At 43.9% G+C, this 21,258-nt stretch overlaps 1 protein-coding gene across 2 annotated transcripts in view; it reads right to left on the minus strand.

Annotated features, from left to right (window-relative positions):
• The window catches only part of KCNQ1 (potassium voltage-gated channel subfamily Q member 1), a 363,600-nt gene that overhangs the window by 105,350 nt on the left and 236,992 nt on the right, over window positions 1–21,258 (minus strand). For both annotated transcript variants that reach the window (XM_037402862.1, XM_037402863.1), the window contains 4 exons: window positions 11,140–11,215; window positions 4,127–4,221; window positions 3,396–3,442; window positions 2,559–2,620 (listed from right to left, as the gene is read on the minus strand). In XM_037402862.1, the coding sequence (XP_037258759.1) occupies window positions 2,559–2,620; window positions 3,396–3,442; window positions 4,127–4,221; window positions 11,140–11,215 (280 nt within the window). The remainder of the gene's footprint in view (window positions 1–2,558; window positions 2,621–3,395; window positions 3,443–4,126; window positions 4,222–11,139; window positions 11,216–21,258) is intronic.

Raw genomic sequence — 21,258 nt, forward strand, 5'->3', positions numbered from 1 at the left:
TCTCACATGCTACCCTCTCTGTGCTGACAGCCATACACATGCCTCCAGAGTATGTTTGCTTGTGCCACAAGTACAAAAACTTTGCAAGAGTGACATGATTTCCCAGAAACACTGCTAAATACTCTTGAAGACAGAACTATCTTCATTTGTAAATGCTTCTCGAGTTAAAAATCCACCTCCACAAAAGCCTATAGGAATACACATAAAACTGGATTCTGCCCCACTGATGTGCAAGTACCAGACCCTGTGCTGACCATAAGCAGAAGCACCCTAAAGTTTAAAAAAATGAAAGTTCAGGGTTTCTCCTCTTTCTGCTTTAACACAGACTTCTGTACATCAGCCTCCTGCTGCAAGGAGCATGTGAACAGTCATTGAGAAAGACCCAATGGAACTCAGCTTATTCTTGTGGCTTGGGAAGTGCCGTGTAATTTCTTGCTGTAGCAGGAGTGTCCAAATAATCTCAGAAGGCTACGGCTCATTTTAAAATGCCTTAAAGGAGATTTTTCAAATGCGCAGAAAGTGGTTAGATGCTAACACTAGCCTGCAGCACTGAAAGCCTCTCCTTCAGAAGTCCCAAGATTCAAAACTAATTCACAAACCAAACGGGATGTAACTGTTTGAAATATGTAGTCACCTTAAAAACCAGCTAATATAGACATCCTTTATACAGTGCTCAGCTCAGGAAGGCTTTAACTGTAGGTTGAAAGCACAGCGTGCACTGTGTACTTTATGGAAAAGAGAAGCCCGATCTCCGAGGGCAACACCCCCCCCCCCCAAACTAGCTTTGGCCACCATCTGCAGCTGCAGAAAAAATGTGATTTCAGTGTTGCCAGTTGTTGTCATGTATACCACTGCTTGCTGAGTCCAACCGAAATTCTCTATTTTTAGCCTTTCAGCTACTTTCAGATAAAATTCCTGCAGATAGGACTAGCTGTATACAGCAGATAACATACAACTCTGAAACCACAGATGACCTCATGCAACTGCAAAGAAAAACGGGTCTGTACTTAAAACAAGGCTAAAATTTAACCCAGCTATACTAAAATTAAACAGGGAGTGTTTTACAGTCCCATTACAAGACATAAAACAACAGTCACTATAAATTCACGGTGTACTTATTTGTAAGGATGTAAAAAGGGTAATTAATAACCCCAAAACGGCTTATCTCTGAGCCAGTACAGCACCAAAGCTTTCCCAGGCTTGCTGGAGAGTTTACAAATAGCTCTGAGAAGCTGTTTTAGCTGTCATTTGAGAATTATTTGTCCAAACTGAAAAGTCATTGCTCTTTGTCACAAGCCACAAGACATTTTCTAGTGTTCCACACTTTCAGTTGACATTACAGAGAGAAAATAAATAAATGTAATCCAAACGTTCTGGAAAGGGCTTCCATGTATACGTATGGCTGGGTGGGTACTGCACAGTGCTGCTGCTTCCAGCAAAGCGCAGGGCACCCACCTGCCTCCTGCTTCACCCTTTCTGCGTGCTACCCCACATACCAAAAAGCACCCGTTCCCTCTAAAAAGCCGTTTACTTCCAACAGATTGAAGAACAGTTTGATTACTATCGTTCTATCTTAAGTATGTAAGGAGTACCAGGTGTAAGGAACAGACATGCCACAGGTGAATCAACACGGGGCAGGTGCTTCACCAGCATCCCTTGGGATGTGCTGCTCACTCCTCTCCCGGTTTGCTGAGTATTTGCTGGATATTTCTTCAGAACAAATCCTTCATGGGCTTATCACATACTTCCAGTTGTGGAAGAAACACTCTAAAAGCTCCTTCCCTCAAGAAAAATTTTCACCCCTTAATACCAAATGAACAGTTTAGATACACAAGTGAAACAATCCTAAGGTACAGAAATTCTTTCACATTATAGGACATCAGTGAAGGATTCAAACCTTTCCTTAACTCTTCCTGTCCTTCCTTAATACCAACAGAGGCAAACCTCTATTTCTTAACAATGACATAGCCTCTACCTGTCATCTATCTTCAAGCACAGCCAGCATTGAAATAAAGGGTTACAAAGCACTTAAACTGTTAATTTTTGATTCTAGAACAAGCCTGATTTTTTTTTTTTCTGGCTTCACGTCACTTGAAAGGAGAAACTCCATTTGTCATAAGGAATGAAAACCAGGACAGAGCAAGGTTTGCTATCGCTCCCTCTAAGGAATTGTAGGTGGACTTATATAAACAACAGAGCAATGATCAAAGGGAAATCTTAGGGACCATAACATACCGAGGTATTAAGGGAACAGAGCCTTTTATCTATGGTGGAGGAAAGAAGTAGAGCATTGAGACATGTGTAATATATACAATTAAAAATCAAACCTCAAGTGAGTCCCAAAAGACACTGAAATCAATTAAGTCTGTTTTTTTCTTATTCTGTTAGAATGACAAGAATGAATCAAAAATGCAATCTGTCACAAAAATTACACTCCGACACCTGGAAAAGTCAAGCATTCAACTCTATTTTAAGCTGAGTTTCACCCCACATCCTATGAAACAAGCACTGTTCGATCACAGACCACGTCCTTGCTCACCAGCCTAACTGAGGCTTACCTTGTCCTCCACTCTGTTTAGCCGAGCACCAACCGTGTTATTCCCTCGATCTTTGCTTTTTTCTGTGGAACAACAAACATTTTCAAATTAATATACGGTAGTATAAAAAAATAGCAGCGAGCCACAACAGGGTGTGTTTAACCAGCCCACCAACATAGCGTAACTGAACACCTTTGCCATAATTCTATTCCTTAAAAGTAGCTTTTTGTTTCTTTTTATAGTGTTAGCCCCCACCATGGCTTTTAATAGCCCTTAGGTTTAAGGCACTTCCAACCTTAGTATTGTGCTTTAACCTGGGAGGACAAAACCATTCCTAATGTAGTTAATGTTTTAATTGCCTCTACAGCCAGCCTGAACAACGCATTTGGTAACTTTTTGTCATTTTCCCCCCTATAAACTATATAGAAACATGAGTTTCAAGATGACATTAACAGAGTGTTCATTAGCCGAACTTGTCACAAACAAACTTAGTAATTTGTGCTCCTTTTCCAGTTTCTTTTCAAAGCTTTTGAAGCTCTGTGTGAATATTACTGATTTCACAGGAACGTTGTAATCAGAGCACACCATTTTACTGAAAATGTGGTGTATCTCGGAGAGATCAGAGCCAACATTTTGAGAACTTCAGTGAAAGTAGGTGCTTTAAATATCTAAATAAGAACAACCCTACTTTGAAGGTGTTGATGACTAAATATTATCATGGATGCCTAAACTTCAGACCACAACTAGTCGGCATTGTTTAAAAATTTGGCAACAAAATAAAAAGTATTTTAACAAGTGTTTTCCATTAATTTTATCTTCATACAACTAACTTCAGACACATCCTTCCTATTAACGCACCTGAGACAGAGATAAAAAGAGATGGCTTCCCTATGGATTGGTCCAACCTATAAAAGAGAAAGAATCAATTTAAGTTCTTATCATCAGCTTGAACCAGCATCTTCACTTTCCCTAGCTGCAGCGGGGAGGCCTCCTCACAAACAAGAAAAGTGAAGTTCAGAGAGTTCTGGTTTGTACTGCAAGGGAAGCAGTTGCTTTGGGCTAAATATAACTTGAAATTAAAAAAATACCAAAATAGGATTAAACCTAGATTGGTCTTTAGCTTCTTTAACCAGTGTGAAGTTTTATCATGCCCATCACTTTTCCTTTGTGATGGGCACGAAGAGCAGTTTTTCCCCTTTTCCCTGTTCTTCTCCAGCTTGATTGTTGCCTCTACCTGCCACCTCTCAGCTTGCTCGTCACTGCAACTCTACCAGAGCAGGCAGCAGCATTTCACTCTGTGAGTATAATACAGCTGCTTACGGTCAAAGCTAGCAGGGACTGAGGCCATACACATAAGTATAATGAAAATTTTAAGTCCTAGTCATCAAATTTTTAAGCCATTTGCCTTTTCCTTCCTACATGAAAACAAAACTTTACTGCAATACCATTCTACATCCTGTAACTTGGCAAAGCCCTACCAGTACGGCAGCTGTAACCCTGTAGTTTTTGATCCCCTCGGTCACTGGCTTATTTACAAATATCATTGTGCTGGTGTTTATGGATACAGAGACTGAACTTCATTGACATACCTCCTCTGTAACTCCTTGATTCGCACCATAAGGTTGAGGTGACCCTGAGAATACTGCTCAATAACATCTCGGACATCATAGGGCTTTCTGGCTTGCTGTAAAACAAAAAATCAAGCACCACGCCTTTAAGCCACAAGGAATGGTCTATGGTAATGTAGATTCTTTTTCAAGAATAAACAGTAAATTATTTTAACTCCTTTTATAACACTGTGTAAACATTGGAGGTATTTTAATTGTTGCCACAATAACACATTTTTTGTGGAATAATTATGGCAGTTCTGATTTCATCCACCTTCTTGTTACTGTGCAGGTCTACCTGCCTTTCAAGAGATTATCCACTGAACTTGAGGCCGAAAGAACTTGTGGCCAAAGCGCCAATCTGGCACTTTGCTCAGAAGTTTGAGGTCAGTGTATTTTCTTCTGAAATAAGGTTCACGGTCCTCGGTCGCCGACCAGTGAAGAGGTGTTTCACCTGCGGAAGCCATTGCTCTCAGCCAGAAGCGAGACAGCTGGGGCTCCGCGCACAGCCTTTCCCATGGGAGGGTCAAAGCAGTCCTGCCTGAAGGTGCGCGACTGAGCTCCCCTGCAAGAATGATGAGCTGAGCTTTCAAATCTACTGGGAAATACTGGGAAAATATTGGTGCAAGGAGTGACAAGGAAGAAAGCCCCGTGCCTGCCGTTTGCACTTCACACATGGGAAAGCCGTGGTCTGACCGGTTGGTAAGGAAAATACTTCTGGGCAGTATTAAAGAGAGAGATGACAACCATAATTTTAACCAATAAAATGCAAGACTAACTGGAATGCAAATGAATGAACTTGTCAAAGCACAATGACAAATTAAAAATATCTAAATCCTACATCTAGAAACTAGAGTCCGACCAGTGCCAGAGCCGCATATGAGAGGCAGCAGCGAAGCTCTGACAATAATGGAGAGAGGAGTGGGGTGCAAGTGTCCCACATTACACTGCACAGGAACACCTCAACTTATGATTTGGTAGAAATCTTTTACTTAAAGATGCTAAGGGACTCAGCCAAACAACACAGTAACAATAAATGATATGGCAGCAGGCTGAGAGGGGTGCTCCTGCACCTCTACTCCGTACTGGCTCGACCCCCCCCTGCAGTACTGCATCCAGCTCTGGGGTCCCCAGCACAAGGCAGGCATGGACCTGCTGGAGCAGGGCCAGAGGAGGGCACGGAGATACTCAGAGGGCTGGAGCTCCTCTGCTATGGAGACTGGCTGAAAAGGTTGGGGTGGTTCAGCTTGGAGAAGAGAAGGCTCCAGAGAGACCTTACAACAGCTTCCAGTAGTTGAAGGCGGTTACAAGAAGGAAGAGGACAGGCTTTTTAGCAGGATCTGTAGTGACAGGACAAGGGGTGATGGTTTTAAACCGACAGAGGGTAGATTCAGATGAGATGTAAGGAAGAAATGTTCTATGATGAGGGTGGTGAGACACCGGCGCAGGTTGCCCCGAGATGTGGTAGATGCCCCACCCCTGGAAACATCAGAGGTCAGGTTGGACGGGGCTCTGAGCAACCTGATCTAGCTGAAGATGTCCCTGCTCATTGCAGGGGGTTGGGCTAGATGGTCTTTAAAGGTCCCTTCCAACCCAAATCATTCTATGATTTTATATTTCTAACTCATTCACTATGCTGTCTATAGATACTATGTAGGTCATGTTCAAGGTCTGGTAAAACCCTTGGTAACATCAAGTTACCACTTTTCCTTTCTTGTGTCTTTTGAGAACAAGGAAAAGAGTTTACAGTGGCAGCTTCCAACATAGCAGATTCTATACCACATTTGAGGTCTCAAAAGCATTTTGTCACCTGTACTGCAAAAGCAGGAGATATCTCTGCACTGCTTAATCTTATTTCACATGCTGCAGGTTTTCCTCAATTCCATGCCACAAATACTTTCTTTTTTCAGCCAAAGGAAAGCGGGATACAATATAAAAACCAGGCTGTGGCACCTTCATGCAGTCCCCTGCACCTGTCCGGGAGGTAGCTCCCACCTTTTAGGAGTCATTAATAATATCACTTCATCAAAGAAACTGTATTTCAGTCTGCCAGATTCCCCAAAGCCAACTGCAAACGTGGGGTGAATGTAAGATGTTCTCCAGCGGAAGGCTGAACAGGAATGGGAATTGCGTCAATTTAACCAAAGAGCACACAGGAGAATTCCCAGGCACCCTGGCTGCTTACACACATGTAAATCACAACTAACATCCACAAAGAAAGAAATGTGATTGAATAATGGCATAAACCCCTAAGTTTTTCCATGGGCTGGAATTATAAAGACAATGATATTTAAAAAAAAGAGAATGCTTGGATTATTTTTGTACCATAAATAAGGAAGAGAGAAATCTGCAAGATCAGCTTGAAAACTCCAGGTTCAGAAAAACTGTTCAGTAGGAATAAAGATGCAGCTTGCTCCTGCCGTGTTCGTGCTCTGATGCAGGTGTCTGACAGTGAAAAGAGCAGACATGTCCCTGCCTGCTTTTCATTTAGTGGGCTGCTGCTTCCACTTTAAAACAAGAACTGAAAACCTGGAGTAAATAGAATTTATGAATTAAGCTTAATTTCTGAGTAGGACAAGGTATTTAATAATCAGTACTGATTATTTCGTAATTACTTCATATTGAAAGCCAATCTTTCAAGAGAAAATAGTCTTGATGTTGATAAGAAGTTAATTTTTATAAAAGGAAAAGAACCTGCAGCACGCAACAGATGAGTATTGAAGGAACAAAAGTAGAAGCCAGCCCCACAGCTTTCCTTAACTTCTCTTCTTGACCTTTGTCCCTCTGCTAATTAAGCAATAGTCATGGCAAAGATCTTCTTAAATGAGTTAAAATTTCCTCCATTGTATACGAAAGTTTGCAAAAGGCACAGACACCAACGCCAAACATTAACCATTCCCCATGGTTGCTGCTGTTCCCCAGGAACTGCCAGCGCAGGCAGGCAGCCCCGGGAGGGGGGAACCCGTGCAAGGGGAATTTCTGGGAAATGTAACCAGGTAACAGTCAAATAAAATGGGTAGAACACCCTTTGAAGCGCAGGACACTGAACCACATTGTTTGGTATAGCCCAGTACAGAGATTAGAAAAGATTACACAAACAATTCGTGATTCATACCATGACAAATGAATTACATAAAATGATGAATTATAAGACTATAAATGCAAGACTTTCAGGTGAAATGTAACAAACCAGGCAACAGTTTACTCACGTCACCAGTGGAACTGCAGCCTGTATTTTTAGTTTATGCTATGTATAGAATATTTGCCATAGTGAAAAACATAGCACAAGTTAAAAACGTATTGTAGAAGGAAACTGATTTACTCAACAGGAAGAATTTACATGGAAAGAGGAAAAAAAAAGTATTCAAAATGACAATAGGAACTCAGACCAAATCCCTGGTCTCTGGATCCGTGATGTATATCACAGTTGTATCCATGTGTGTAAGTCTCAAGAATTTTAGAAACTTTCCTAGTTGGAAGACAAAGATTATTTACTCATGAATCCAGCTAATGGAATAACCAAGTACAGTGATTCTCTTCCTGAAACTCAGTTGGAAGGTTAGACTGTCCCAAAGACATCTGAATTATAACTACTATATGAAATTCATTTTTGGTGGGTGGGGTGATCAAAGCCTAGAAAACCCATTAATTTTGAAGTACTGTTTTTCCTATAATCTACAGAATCCTTCCTTAACTGTGGGCCACTCACCTTAAGTGATGCATAGTACTTGTGTTGACTACTAGCAGAATGTGATCTTTTCAATTTGAAACAGTTCTACAGACTTCACAAGAGCATAAACACATCCATGAAAAAGGTATTAATTCTTTATAATATTATGCTGGGTTCTTATGGACTATATTCAAACCTGGACTTGAAAACAGAGCATAAATTTCTCCCCTTCCTTTAAAGAGGAAATAACGCCCAAGTGTGATGCTTCACAAAGAACTGCTTTTCACGTCCTTTGAAATTTCTTTGTATCCATGTTTAGCTTCTCTTTATTTATTTTATTTATTTTTTTTTAAACAGGAAGGTTCTGCTTTCTAACTGACTTTTGTCCTTGTGCCATCACCCTCTGTTATTAGTTGAGCTCTTAAAGAAATGTATCTAGGCAAATTTAGGCGAACAGGTGTATCCTGCAAACAGCTGGTATAGTTTAAGAACCATGCTGGGTTCATGCTGGGACCTATTTTGCAAAATTTTCCTCTTCCTCTCCTTCTTCCTACTTCCCCTCTGAAAAAAAATAATAATAATAAAATGCTTCAGAGGCATCTCTAAAAAATAGTCCTTTTAAGTGCTGGCCTTACTTGGTGTTCCAGCTAATTTTAAGCATGAATAGTCCAATGGATTTCAGCTGAAATTTGGAGTTTTTTCCCAATAGTTATAGAAAAAAAAAATCTAAATTTTCTTTAAGGAAGATACATTTCACATCAACACAAAAAGCTTAAAAGGCAAATAGCTACCGTGAAACAGCTATGCAGACCTCTTAAATGCTGAAGGACACATTAAAAAAATGCATCTTCTGCTTTACCTTAATTTCAGATATTGCATTGGACTGGTTATTAGAATCTGTGTAGTCATTACTTGGCACACATTTAAACGTTTTAATTTCTTATGACTATTTTATGTGAGTACAATAGAACAAAGCAGATTTACAACATACTTTTGAGGAAAGAATAATGACAGCGGTTATCTCTTAATTATGGGAGAGAATTTCAAAAGCACCTTGTGGCTTGAATTTCAAGGTGACTTTGTGCATTAAGTTACTTAGGTGCTTTTGAAAACCGTACCTTTGGTGCTTTCCAAATTTTTAAACTCGGTCATAACCTTGCGTACAGAAATTACGGAGAAGGATCAGATATCCCCGCTGTGTTCCTACTGGGAGACTCCGCCGCTGACAGCAGCGGCCATCTGTCACTTGTGGGACGTGGGAGTGACTGGAGACATGTCCCACCCCAGCCTGACTGACCCTGGCAGCTCTGCGGGAGCGGCCAGCACGGGTGGCCTGGGGAGGGCAGGCTGCGAGAGCGGGGTGAGGGACAGCCCTGTGGGGATGTTGTAGATGGCCAGGACCTGGCCTTTGGCAGATGTGAAAGTGAGAGTACAACTGAGAAGCCAGATTAGCAACTGGGATACCGAGTACAAACAAGTTTTAAGTACGAACTGAATAGTCCCATTCTATTCAGTCAAATGCTTTTCCAGCTTCTATCAAATCACCTGCCGCAGGGGACTTCCGTTTATTTGCCAGGTGGATAATGTTGCACACAGCATTCAGGCGTTTTCCAAATCTGGTTTTGACAAATACCACGTGGGAGGTAGGTATCTTGTGTGCAGATTTCTTTTTTCTAAGCAGTTTAGTTAATACCGTGGCAAATATTTTATGATCTAAATTTATGAGAGTAATGATTCAGTAATTACCATGGAGCAAAGGATCACAATCAGGTTTTAGAATGAGAATAAATTACAGTTTAATGGAACTGGCCGTACTTGGGCAGTTTTTCACAGAGCAGCAGTAGGCACATCACTGGAATGGGCCAACTCCCTCGCCAAGTTATGCGTGCTGCCAGCAAGCATTAGGAGCTTCTCAACAAAATGACTATTAAAACTATTTTCAAGTAGTCCAGACACTGCGCCTTTCTTAATTTTAGTCTAATAAAAACAGGTGAAATGTGCCAGCAGAATCTTTCTGAAAGCGCTCTCTCCAAGAAAATCCCAGACATGGGAGATTTCTACTTCAATGCTGACAGTCCCAATATATGATACATAACTGGAACTGATTCCTGAAAAGCTCAGGCAACGTTAGCCATAAATTAGCTCATGAATTTTAGTAAAAATAAAAAGATTCAAAGGAGAAAGTCACTAAAGAATTCAGGCAGTGTTGCTAGATTTCAAAAGAAGTCAGAATCATGGGTTTGAAGTAGCAGCAAGCATCACCTAAGAGAAACAATCATCTCTTGGAAGGCTAGTCACCGTCATCATGAGCAACACCTTTTTGATCCTAAATTTTTCACCCTCCAGATCAGAAGGAAAAAGGACACCCTCCCTTTTGGTGTGGGGGGGCTAGATCAAGGGTGGGAAAGCTTTTTAGTCTATTGTAAGTAGTAGTGGCAAGGTCATATATGAAAACGGCTGTGGGCAGCTAAGCCCTTCTCTTTCTTTGCATTTTCAGTTGTGAAGCCTGTTGTCTAGAGATTGTCCCTTATTAATTAACTTTAAGTAATATATTTCTTACATATATATGTATTTACCTGGTTTAAATCAAGCTGAAGGCTGTTGACTAGTGTTTTTACTGGGTTAATGAAATGGATTTAGAAAACTCATTCATAGAAATTTTGCAGTCAGATTTTTTTTTATTCAGAGCAGGCAACAGGGTCAATTAGCAACTGTTAAATGCTTACGGCATCACAATATCACATCCAGCGAAGCGGCACACAGGAAATGTGTCAGCGAGGGCTAGAGGAGTAAAGAGAGCCAGTATTCCACAAACTGGGAAGGACGTCTCCTACCTATGTAGGGGGGAGGAGGGAAAAGGAAGGAGAAACCTTGGAACAGGCTAGCAAATTTCCAGCCCGGCTTCTTATCAGGACTTGCATTATCATCATGTAAGAGACAGAAACAAGGCTGAGGTAGCATTTTAATCTCTAATCCTACTGACTCAGCATGACAGTAACATATAGCTCAGAATTAATGGAGACATACGAGAATGTTTGCACTGCAAGAAAGAGACAGCGATAACAGAGGGTTAAGGGTCAAGTCCATTAGCAGAAAATAACATTTTAATTCAGGCTGCATTTCAGAAGTTTAGCCTGTTTCCAGTGCATCCACAGTTGACTAACCTGCTGCTGAACAGCCCTATTGAAGGAGGGGGAGAACAGCAGGTCTAGCTCACCATTACTGAAATGAATTGTGTCAGGCTCTCTTAAGCTTCTGAAAGAAACAATGAACCAGGAGAATAAAAGGGTTTATTTCAGAAAAGGGCTTTCTCTTCACAACTCACCTGAAATTTTTTCTTTGCCACAAAATACTGCATCCTACGAATCACCTTAATTGCAGCACGGTGGTGTTCTCGCAGCCTGTGGGAAAAGTGAGGGAGGTGAGCGGGGCGAAAGGGCATCTCCATCCAGACAATAACTGTAACAGCCTGCAGCAAAGGCTTCCCCAACGCAACACCGTGCAGTGTAAGGAGCTGTGGTTCAGCCTGGGAGCACAACACACCTTTGTGATGCTGACCTTCCCCACCATCCAAGGCAGCTATAAAAATGCAGGATTTTATCTGACCTATGCTAGGTTTGCATAAGTTTCACAGTAAAAAGAGGTGTCCGTGTAACCTATTCCTATGTGGAAGCAAACCTCCACTCACCTTTCCCAGTTTCATTTCCACAGGATAAAAAAAAAAAGCTATCAAGTTTCCACATATTCAGCCATGCACAACTTTTATACCCGGTCACTCTAGAAATGCAGCTTTTGGTTGTCTTGTGGGTTTTCTGAGTATTTTATTTCCCCACCTCCAAGTCCTGTAGAATATGTTTCTTCACTTACATAATTTTTTTTTCCAAAAATTATTAAAAAAACCCACCTCTAAGGATTTTTGAGTCATTCACTGCTAAACCATCCAAATGATCTTGTGGTAGCTGGATGCAACATCTACATATACACGTATCCCAAAATGTACATAAAGACAAAATAATCTGAAAGGTCTTTAAACAAATATATGCCCCTCTTTATGCACATGCATATGAACTGAAAACAGAAATTTAAAAGTAAAAATTTGCTCTTTGTACTTTAAAATAAGAGATTTTCATAGTACCTGACATTATTTTTTAAAGAGTTCATTAAGGGCTTAGATTTTTCAAAGCTTGCAAAAATGATGTAGTTTTCTTCTTAACATTAAAATATCAAGTTTATTTATTCCACTTCTCCATTCTGTTAGTCTTATCAGGGTGCATTTGAACGACATTCTTGCACAACCTTTATTTCCTTTTTATATCTGGTACGTGTAACTCTCATCCCAAACTGACAGCTAGTGATGGCTTTGGGAAAGCAGCAGTAAAAGCAGAGTTAGGTATTCCACATGTTTTATCTTTATAGAATCATTATTAGTATTACTGATAGACTGGCATATTAGCGCTGTTTGTACTGAACCTGACAGCCTTCAGACTCTATGGGATGGGAAAGTCACATCTAAGTTCTGTACAAGTTTGGGTCTTTGGCAGGACGCAGTATGGTATCACCCAAACCTCTTCCGTCAAGTGCAGCCTGGAACTTAGTGAGCATTTAGTGTCAGGACAAATTTCCTCCAGCAAACAGAAGTTCTGGTGGATGTCTGGCCCCTGAAGAGCATGGCAAGTGTACTGAGGTGACGTTTTTGTGGGAAAAGAGCTTTCTGCAGAGCCAGGAACAGCCCCCAAGAAGCTCTTGTTTTCTACCTGTGGATGCTGCCATGCTGCCTCTCGGGTGGCTCCCTTTGCTACAGAAATGCTTCCCATTTAGCCATGACAGAACAGATTACTTTCTCCAGAGATAGTGTAAAATATGGCTGCTTTTCAAACTAAGGCACAGCTTTTCAGCACAGTTCTTCCACACGGAGCGACCGTGCCGCTGTACCTGCCAGCCTGTGCTGGGGCTGTGTTGGGGGCCCTTCCCCCCTCACACCTTACGGGGCTTCTCCAAGAAACCCTCTCCAGGTCCCTGCCTCCACAGATCTGGCTGCAACATCATGGCTCAGGTCATAAAAATGGAAATTTGCCCCTCCTACCCGGGATGGCTGCCTGTTTGGATAGAGTCCCGGTGAGCAGAGTGAAGCGTAATGCTCCTTCATGGCATCCCTGTTCTGTGAGCCCCTGCTGCATCACTCTGCTGCTGGGGACCAGCACGATGTCCCCAAAGACCAAAGGAAATAAAGTGTTTGGGGTTTCTCAGTTGTGCTTCACAGGGATGGGAGCCAAAAAGATAAACACTACTTAATTTGCTATTAAATATCAAAGGTGTGAATGCGTAACTGTCATGCAGCTATACATCCCATACATAAACACACACAAAGACACCTTATGATGAATATAAATAAATCTCAATTGCAATAAAACTGCTTGTAATATTTCAGTTTATGCCTCATTTCCCCTGGGGTGTTCTTCACAGTCCATTATTTCTGAGTAAAATATTTTCCTTTGGGGCAGACGGTCACTAGCAAAGCACACCAAATCCCTCATTCTCTATCTAGGTGACAAGTCTCACCTACAAGCAAGACAGCCGGATCATAAAGTTGATATTTGCCATTCAGTGAAATAAAACTATACCACCAAAATGATTTTCCAGTGCAGCTATTTTACATCAATTGTTGTTCAGTGCTAACACAAACTTCCATGCCAGGAGGGAAAGTTAATATTCTCGTTTTATTCCTTTCCATTTCCAGCTCCAGTAGGAAACCTCACAGTAAGCTTGTTTTTGCTTATGCTGTAAAATCTAATTCTGCACAACAGTCTTTCCCGATCCCCCCAGATTAAATGCTTCTGCGATGAGGGAAGGGAATAAAGGATTTAATTAGTAGCCAAGGTTATGATTCATGGTTGTTTGATCTCTTTCGCAAACGGGTAACAAACACTTCAGCAAATTGAGAGCTTAAATATTAACTGGCGCTGTTTGTTTGTTCAGCCACTCGTGCCATCGCTGAATCCTGGTTGCAGAATGGCTGCCTGCAGCCTCTGGGGATGTACTGCATGCTCGCACGCCAGAGAACCAGTCTGTGCTTTACCGTCCCCAGAGCCAGGGTTTTTTCAATACTGGTATTCGTTTTTTTGAGGCGAGTGGCAGGCCATGGCATCAGCATCGCTCACAGAGCAGCCACACCCTGGTGCTGTGTGTGCACCCCACGGCGAGCAGAGGATGCCCTGTGGGGGGTGCTGCCATGCCGAGGGGCCCTCCGATGACAGTGACCCCCCCAGTCCCTGGGAAGGGGTTTCTGGGGACTACTGGGATGCTCCAGAGAGCCCACCCACTTCAGCAGAGCCGTGGGAGCCAAGCTTTCCTGCAAGTGGAATCCCCCATTTTTTCCATGTTTAGCTTTGCCTGATTTTGGGAGAAAGCTTGTTTGGGAAGCGCATCAGCAGCAGGGTCAGCAGGAAAGGGCTTTGCCCTTGGGTCAGCGGAGCTATCTTCCTCTCTGGAGCATTTGTCAAGCTTCAAGCCTCACCGCCACCATACCCACTGATCTCATGATACCCAACATCCCAAGGGACTTGCCAGTCACCGTTTGATGATACCAGTAACCATCAGTGTGTCACCTTCACAAAGAAACCAAAGTAGTTTGCTGCCCGTAAAATCAAGCTAAAGATTACTGCTTCCAATACGAGACAACATCCCAGCCTGTGCCCTTCCAAAGAAAAATTGGCAGTAGTTTTCACTGGCTACCATCAATTTTCTTTCTCAATATAAGAAGGACATGGAGATCATCTTGAACACAGCACTTACTACTTAATCTCATTTTATTAGGTCCTGAAGCCACCAGGAAAGCGGTAACATTGTCAGAACCCACAGGAACAATCCAGAAAGCTGAAGGAGGATTTCAAAACTCCTCAGTAACAGAAAACCATCCCAGTGGTAAAAGGGTCAATAGATTCATACAAGCCTACATCATTTGTAGGTATAAACTAGGTTTGTGCTGTTTGCACACTGAAAAAGTAACCTTTTGCAGATGTGGGCACACCTCAAAGTGTAAGAAATGGGGATATAAATAGCCCCCCCAGCAACAAAATAACAATGGATTGAGCACCCACGTTACAAAAGAAAGCCTGACAGAATAAAATGTCTAGAAAGAATTAGTTTTTCCTTCCTCCTTTTGTTGTTAGAACACTTAACCTACAACAAGTCATTTGGAGGAAACCTGATCTCCTCATTAGTCCATCAGAAACCTGGACTGGAATGTCACCTAATTTGAAAAACAAGCATGCTGAAGAGATTCAGGTAATTTTACAGATGTTCCCATTTGGTAGTAAAGTTGTTATATGTTCAAAAATGCCCCAAACTCTTGTCATGGAGCCATTCACACATTTGACTGCTATATTAGTCATTTTTCACAACACAGCCGGCCAAGACCTCCATAGGCTTCCCAAGATGTGGCTCATTCCCCAGTCCTGCCCTTGCCGACAGCCACAGGGAATGTCAGTGGCTTCAGCCAGCACCCACCTGCCTCCCTCCTGCACTGGGACCCGCAGGGCCACCCCAGAACACTTTCTGGGACTAAGACTAAAAGTTTTGGTCACAAAACCCAAGCAGCTTAACAGAAAAGGAAGTAAGCAGTTGCATAATTTGGTTGTTCTTGTTTCAAGAAAAGTGTTTTTTTTTTTTTAATGGAGTTTTACAAGATTAATTCCTATTCCAAAACACACAGTTTTTCATTAAAGAACAAGAAAGGAAAAGCAATTACTAATTAGAAATATTTTTATCGTCCTTACAAAGCTGCTGAGTTTTATGCCAAATCCTTAGTAATGACATTAGAAGCTTGTCCCCTTTTCATCTCAGGAAGGTGTTCTAAATATTGGTTTAGTGTTAACAGAAATATTAAAGCAACAAGACAGAGGAAAGGTGGTGCTAATTTCCAATTTGTAACACTTGCTTTTTTGTTCATATGTAGAACATTTTATTATCAGGACCATAACGTCTGGCGCAGACCTCCCAACGTACACTGACACTGCTATTATTGGAGTTAAAAGGTCAGCACTGTCTAGTCAGAATGAGTTTAGCAAGAATGAAAGCTCAGTAGGAGAGCACCACAGATTTATAATATCTTTTACAAAATGCCCATTTCTCAGTAAACCTAACACTGATTTCAAGTCAAGCTCGGTTTTCAAACATATTTAAATTCTCTGCAGTCATCTTAAATTTCTGACTCAGGACAGAGCTGAAGTATTAAGAAAGAAGGCTTAAGTCGGTTGGCCTGAAGTTTTTGGCACTAATCATTATTTAGACTTGAACTTTATCTTTAACACATCAGATTTTAATAATATGTTGTGCATGTCAACTGAAATATTTTTTCCATTCAGGCACAGAAAAGCGTTCCTTGTCACAGAGTCTGGTGGGTGAGATTTAGAGTAACTACATTAAGCCATTTCATTAGAGCATTTAAGTCTAATGAAATCTTTCATTGTTGGCATCCTGCTTTTGGAGTTAGTCCTCCAGGGGCTCTTGCTATAGAATATGCTGTGGCTCAAAGTTATTCTTGTTTTTTCACATGTCCTGTCATTCCCTGACCATTATAGGGGACAGGAGTCTTTTCGTACCGGGCAAAATTTTCGATGCAGTAAGGCAGAAGGGATCGGGCTGCCTCAGTGGGTGTGCTGTGATAGGAAACGCTCAATCGCCGCAGCCAAGGACAAAAATCAGAATCGCTGGCTATTTCAGATAATGTGAGCTACCCAGCTTTTCCTCTCCTTTGTTGCTAGAGCTTGGAAACTGTTGTTTGCCATCATTATGATATATTTGTCAGGGCCTCTCAAAATATACCCTGGCCCATAAATGATTCACAAAAAACATCGTAAGCACAAACCAGTAAAAGCTGCCCAGAAGCGTTAGAAAAGCATGATGACACTTGAAGAGCAAACCAGTTCCAAAACTGAAGCTTTATGAAATGGGCTTCAGCCAGGCTTAGCGTTTACATAAATGCTCCCGAAACATTTTCAATGTATGAATGTGTTTATTTTTAATGGACAAATATTCTTTACTAGACCTTGCCCTTTAGAATTCCCATCCATTTGTGAAAGTGAAGTTAGAAACCAGTGACAAGACAGATGGAATGAGATCAGCTACCCCCCCCAGTCCTCACCTCCAGGGTCTTCACAGGTTTAAATGCAATAGGAATGCAAAAATAACAGATACACATAGGAGAAGGATAATCACAAATAGTAGATAAACTAGATTTTGAAAACTTCTTTGGTCTTAGCAGTCAAAGGTATTCTAGTAATTGTTGGTGAACAAGTAATCTGGTTGCAAAAGACCTAAGTCTACTGAACTTGATATATGTTTGCAAATTGGTTGTGACCAGGTAAGATTTCACCAAATGCATTTGCTCATCTAAGCACTGAATAATTCAATGTCAGCAGCAAATGATTTCTATGAAGACATTTGATTAATAATTTCTGTAGAAGAGTATGTTTTGAGTGTTTAATTTTAGAAATACGAGCTGCTTTGACTTAAATGCATGTGACTCATAATGTAATTTCTCTTCCTCACATAGGGGAATGCAGGGGCTGGCTTCCCCCTGGAGTTTCAGTGATTATAAATTAAAAAATTGCTCAGCAAGAGTACTCTGTAAAAGGAATGTCAAATTTACTCTTTTGGTGAACCTTCAGCCAGTAAACATCTCGGTTATTATTTACTGAATGTGAACATAGCCCAAGGGGAATTAGCTTCAGCTGAATTAACATTTGTAAGTTCCTCCCCTGACCATATATTCTCCCAGCTAGCTGTGGTTGGTCGTCTTTTTCATTTAAAATATGTAATTTTAAATCCAGTCATCTTTTAATGGATTTGCATTTTATTTTATAGCAGCTTCCATGTCTCCCTTCTGAAAAGTCATGGGCTTAACTCAGAAATCCTTCATGTACTTATAGCAAACCTCTTTTCTCTACAGATAGTCTGGTTTAGCTTGGGTTGAAGACTTAAGAGATGTGCAAAAAAGAACAAGCTTAAAAAATATTTCCTTTGGAGGATTTTGACGTTTTAATATCTTCAGTTAACAATAAAAAGAGCCTATTATTATAAGAAAGGTTTGTAGGTTTTTCAGAGCCCTGCCCTTAGTGCAGGGTACCTAGCTGGGGAAGGCGTTGCAGCGTCCCCGCAGGGTGGGCAGTCACGGCTGGGAGCTGGGCCTGATCCCCCGCCGGCAGCACCACGGCTGGGTGCCGGGCCTGAGCCCCCGCCGGCAGCACCACGGCTGGGAGCTTGGCCTGAGCCCCCGCCGGCAGCACCACGGCTGGGTGCTGGGCCTGAGCCCCCGCCGGCAGCACCATGGCTGGGTGCCGGGCCTGAGCCCCCGCCGGCAGCACCACGGCTGGGTGCTGGGCCTGAGCCCCCGCCGGCAGCACCACGGCTGGGTGCCGGGCCTGAGCCCCCGCCGGCAGCACCACGGCTGGGAGCTTGGCCTGAGCCCCCGCCGGCAGCACCACGGCTGGGAGCTTGGCCTGAGCCCCCGCCGGCAGCACCATGGCTGGGTGCCGGGCCTGAGCCCCCGCCGGCAGCACCACGGCTGGGTGCCGGGCCTGAGCCCCCGCCGGCAGCACCACGGCTGGGTGCCGGGCCTGAGCCCCCGCCGGCAGCACCATGGCTGGGTGCCGGGCCTGAGACCCCGCCGGCAGCACCATGGCTGGGTGCCGGGCCTGAGCCCCCGCCGGCAGCACCACGGCTGGGTGCCGGGCCTGAGACCCCGCCGGCAGCACCATGGCTGGGTGCCGGGCCTGAGCCCCCGCCGGCAGCACCACGGCTGGGTGCCGGGCCTGAGCCCCCGCCGGCAGCACCACGGCTGGGTGCTGGGCCTGAGCCCCCACGGGCAGCACCACGGCTGGGAGCTTGGCCTGAGCCCCCGCCGGCAGCACCATGGCTGGGTGCCGGGCCTGAGCCCCCGCCGGCAGCACCACGGCTGGGTGCCGGGCCTGAGCCCCCGCCGGCAGCACCATGGCTGGGTGCCGGGCCTGAGCCCCCGCCGGCAGCACCATGGCTGGGTGCCGGGCCTGAGACCCCGCCGGCAGCACCATGGCTGGGTGCCGGGCCTGAGCCCCCGCCGGCAGCAACATGGCTGGGTGCCGGGCCTGAGCCCCCGCCGGCAGCACCACGGCTGGGTGCCGGGCCTGAGCCCCCGCCGGCAGCACCATGGCTGGGTGCCGGGCCTGAGACCCCGCCGGCAGCAACATGGCTGGGTGCCGGGCCTGAGACCCCGCCGGCAGCACCACGGCTGGGTGCCGGGCCTGAGACCCCGCCGGCAGCACCACGGCTGGGTGCCGGGCCTGAGCCCCCGCCGGCAGCACCACGGCTGGGTGCCGGGCCTGAGCCCCCGCCGGCAGCACCACGGCTGGGTGCCGGGCCTGAGCCCCCGCCGGCAGCACCATGGCTGGGTGCCGGGCCTGAGCCCCCGCCGGCAGCACCATGGCTGGGTGCCGGGCCTGAGACCCCGCCGGCAGCACCATGGCTGGGTGCCGGGCCTGAGCCCCCGCTGGCAGCACCACGGCTGGGAGCCATGCGGGTGCGCAGCCGGTGCAGGGTGCAGCCACTGTCTCCGGCATGTCAGGGAAGCTGGGCAGCCGCCATCGGACAGTCAGAGTGCCAAGCCCTGCCGCGGTGGCTGGGGAGAAGTGTCCGAGGGGCAGCGGGGGTTCATATCGAAAGAGGAAAACAAGCTCAAGTGACTTGACCCGTTTTAGGCACTAATGGTGATTTGAAACTCAGAACAACTCTGGAAAATACAGCTCATCCATCTGGCGCTTTAAAATGTGCTCATATCAGTCCAAAATGAGTATTTAACCTGAGAAAGGAAAGAACCACTGCTCTCCTGGATCTTTAGTTAACACAGGCAAAAAATGTAACTGCCAGGTGGATCAGCAAGAGAGGGCACGAAGTGCAGGAGTTTTTGGAAGCTGTTTTTCTGAGAGGGAACACGAGTCTCGCAAGGGGCCTGGCTCCATAACTCACCCGAAGAACAAACTTTCTTAATATTGACACTGTGGCACAATGACCATATGGCTGTAACTCAAGGTGGATAATCAAGCAACTAAATTCTCAAGAAGAGCTTTCTGCAAAGCATTTACTGGGGTACCGGACACAGGATGAGGAAGAGCAGCACACCATGAAAAGCACAGTTTTCGAGCATACTGACCCTCTAATCCATTGCCAGCTGTCCCTCTATTCCTCAGCACATCCTGACACACAGAACAAACACTGGTTTCCAACAAAACACGAGAGGATCCAGAATACCTAAACAACACAAGATTTTGGAAGTGCAACGTTCAAATTTGTTCAACTTCTCTTGGGGAAACTGGTCTGACACACAGTATATCTAGAACCAGGACAAACCCCTGCAGATAGCGTAAAGATCATGCATATGTTTTCAGAACTAATGGCACACTGGGGCAAGGAGATGTAGCAGCAGAGATTTCCTTTGCGGTCTGCCCACAACAACGTCAGCTAAGAACATAACCCTTACTGGAAAAGCTTGTGCTGAAACCAGGTGAGAGCATGGGATTCCTTGTACGTCCCAAATCACCTTTGCTTTGTATTTTCACAGTTCTGTTTTTACTTCTGTCAGTTACCAGACAAAATGAAGAGTTGCACAAAGGACATGGGAAGAAAAAAAAAAAGGAAGACAAAATTGTTTTTGGAAGAGATTGAAATACCCTGTAGTGGAAGCAGGAAAAAGATAACCACTGGTTCCCATTTTGTCAGAATTGACTACTGTTCCCCAGCTTTGGTGACATCATTGTAAAATACCAATTTATATTGATACCCATATCAAATCACAGTGAACCTTTATTCAGGTCTTCACTCTCTGCATCTTGTTGAGTCAGAAGGCAGTTGCTTTTTTCACATGGTTTCAAGGCCAAGCAATTTGAAACTGACTAGACACAAATGAGATCTGAGATAAGTAAATAATAACGTACGACACTGTCTTACATAGTCTGACACGTTAAACTCCTTTTCTAAAGCAGGTGAATACAGAACACAGCAGAGCTGTAGTTCAGTGCACATGGAAAGCCACAGATATTATTGTTATTTTGCAGCATGTGGTTAACAGCAATCTTTTCAGATTAAAAAAAGTATTTTTTGCAGAGCTTGTTATTCATGGCTCTGAATTGTACAAGGAAATGCAGGGCTACGATCAGTGATACTAGGAAGAAATAACCATATTGCCTATGGTTACTTACCTCTCTATTGCTGGCCTATTAAACTTACAATAACCTTTGAATATTAAACTGGCTGAAGCTACACTACTTCATGATGTTCAAGGATCTGTTAACACTACGCAGTAGCTCTTTGTTGCATTTGTCACAGGGAGCTACAAGATCACTGGGAGACTCAAGGCTGAGTCTGGCTTTTCTGTTTGGCTTAAATTGCGTTGTCCAGAATACACTCATAGATA

Source organism: Falco rusticolus, chromosome 10 (genome assembly GCF_015220075.1).
Source record: "Falco rusticolus isolate bFalRus1 chromosome 10, bFalRus1.pri, whole genome shotgun sequence".
Classification (NCBI taxonomy): Eukaryota; Metazoa; Chordata; class Aves; order Falconiformes; family Falconidae; genus Falco; species Falco rusticolus.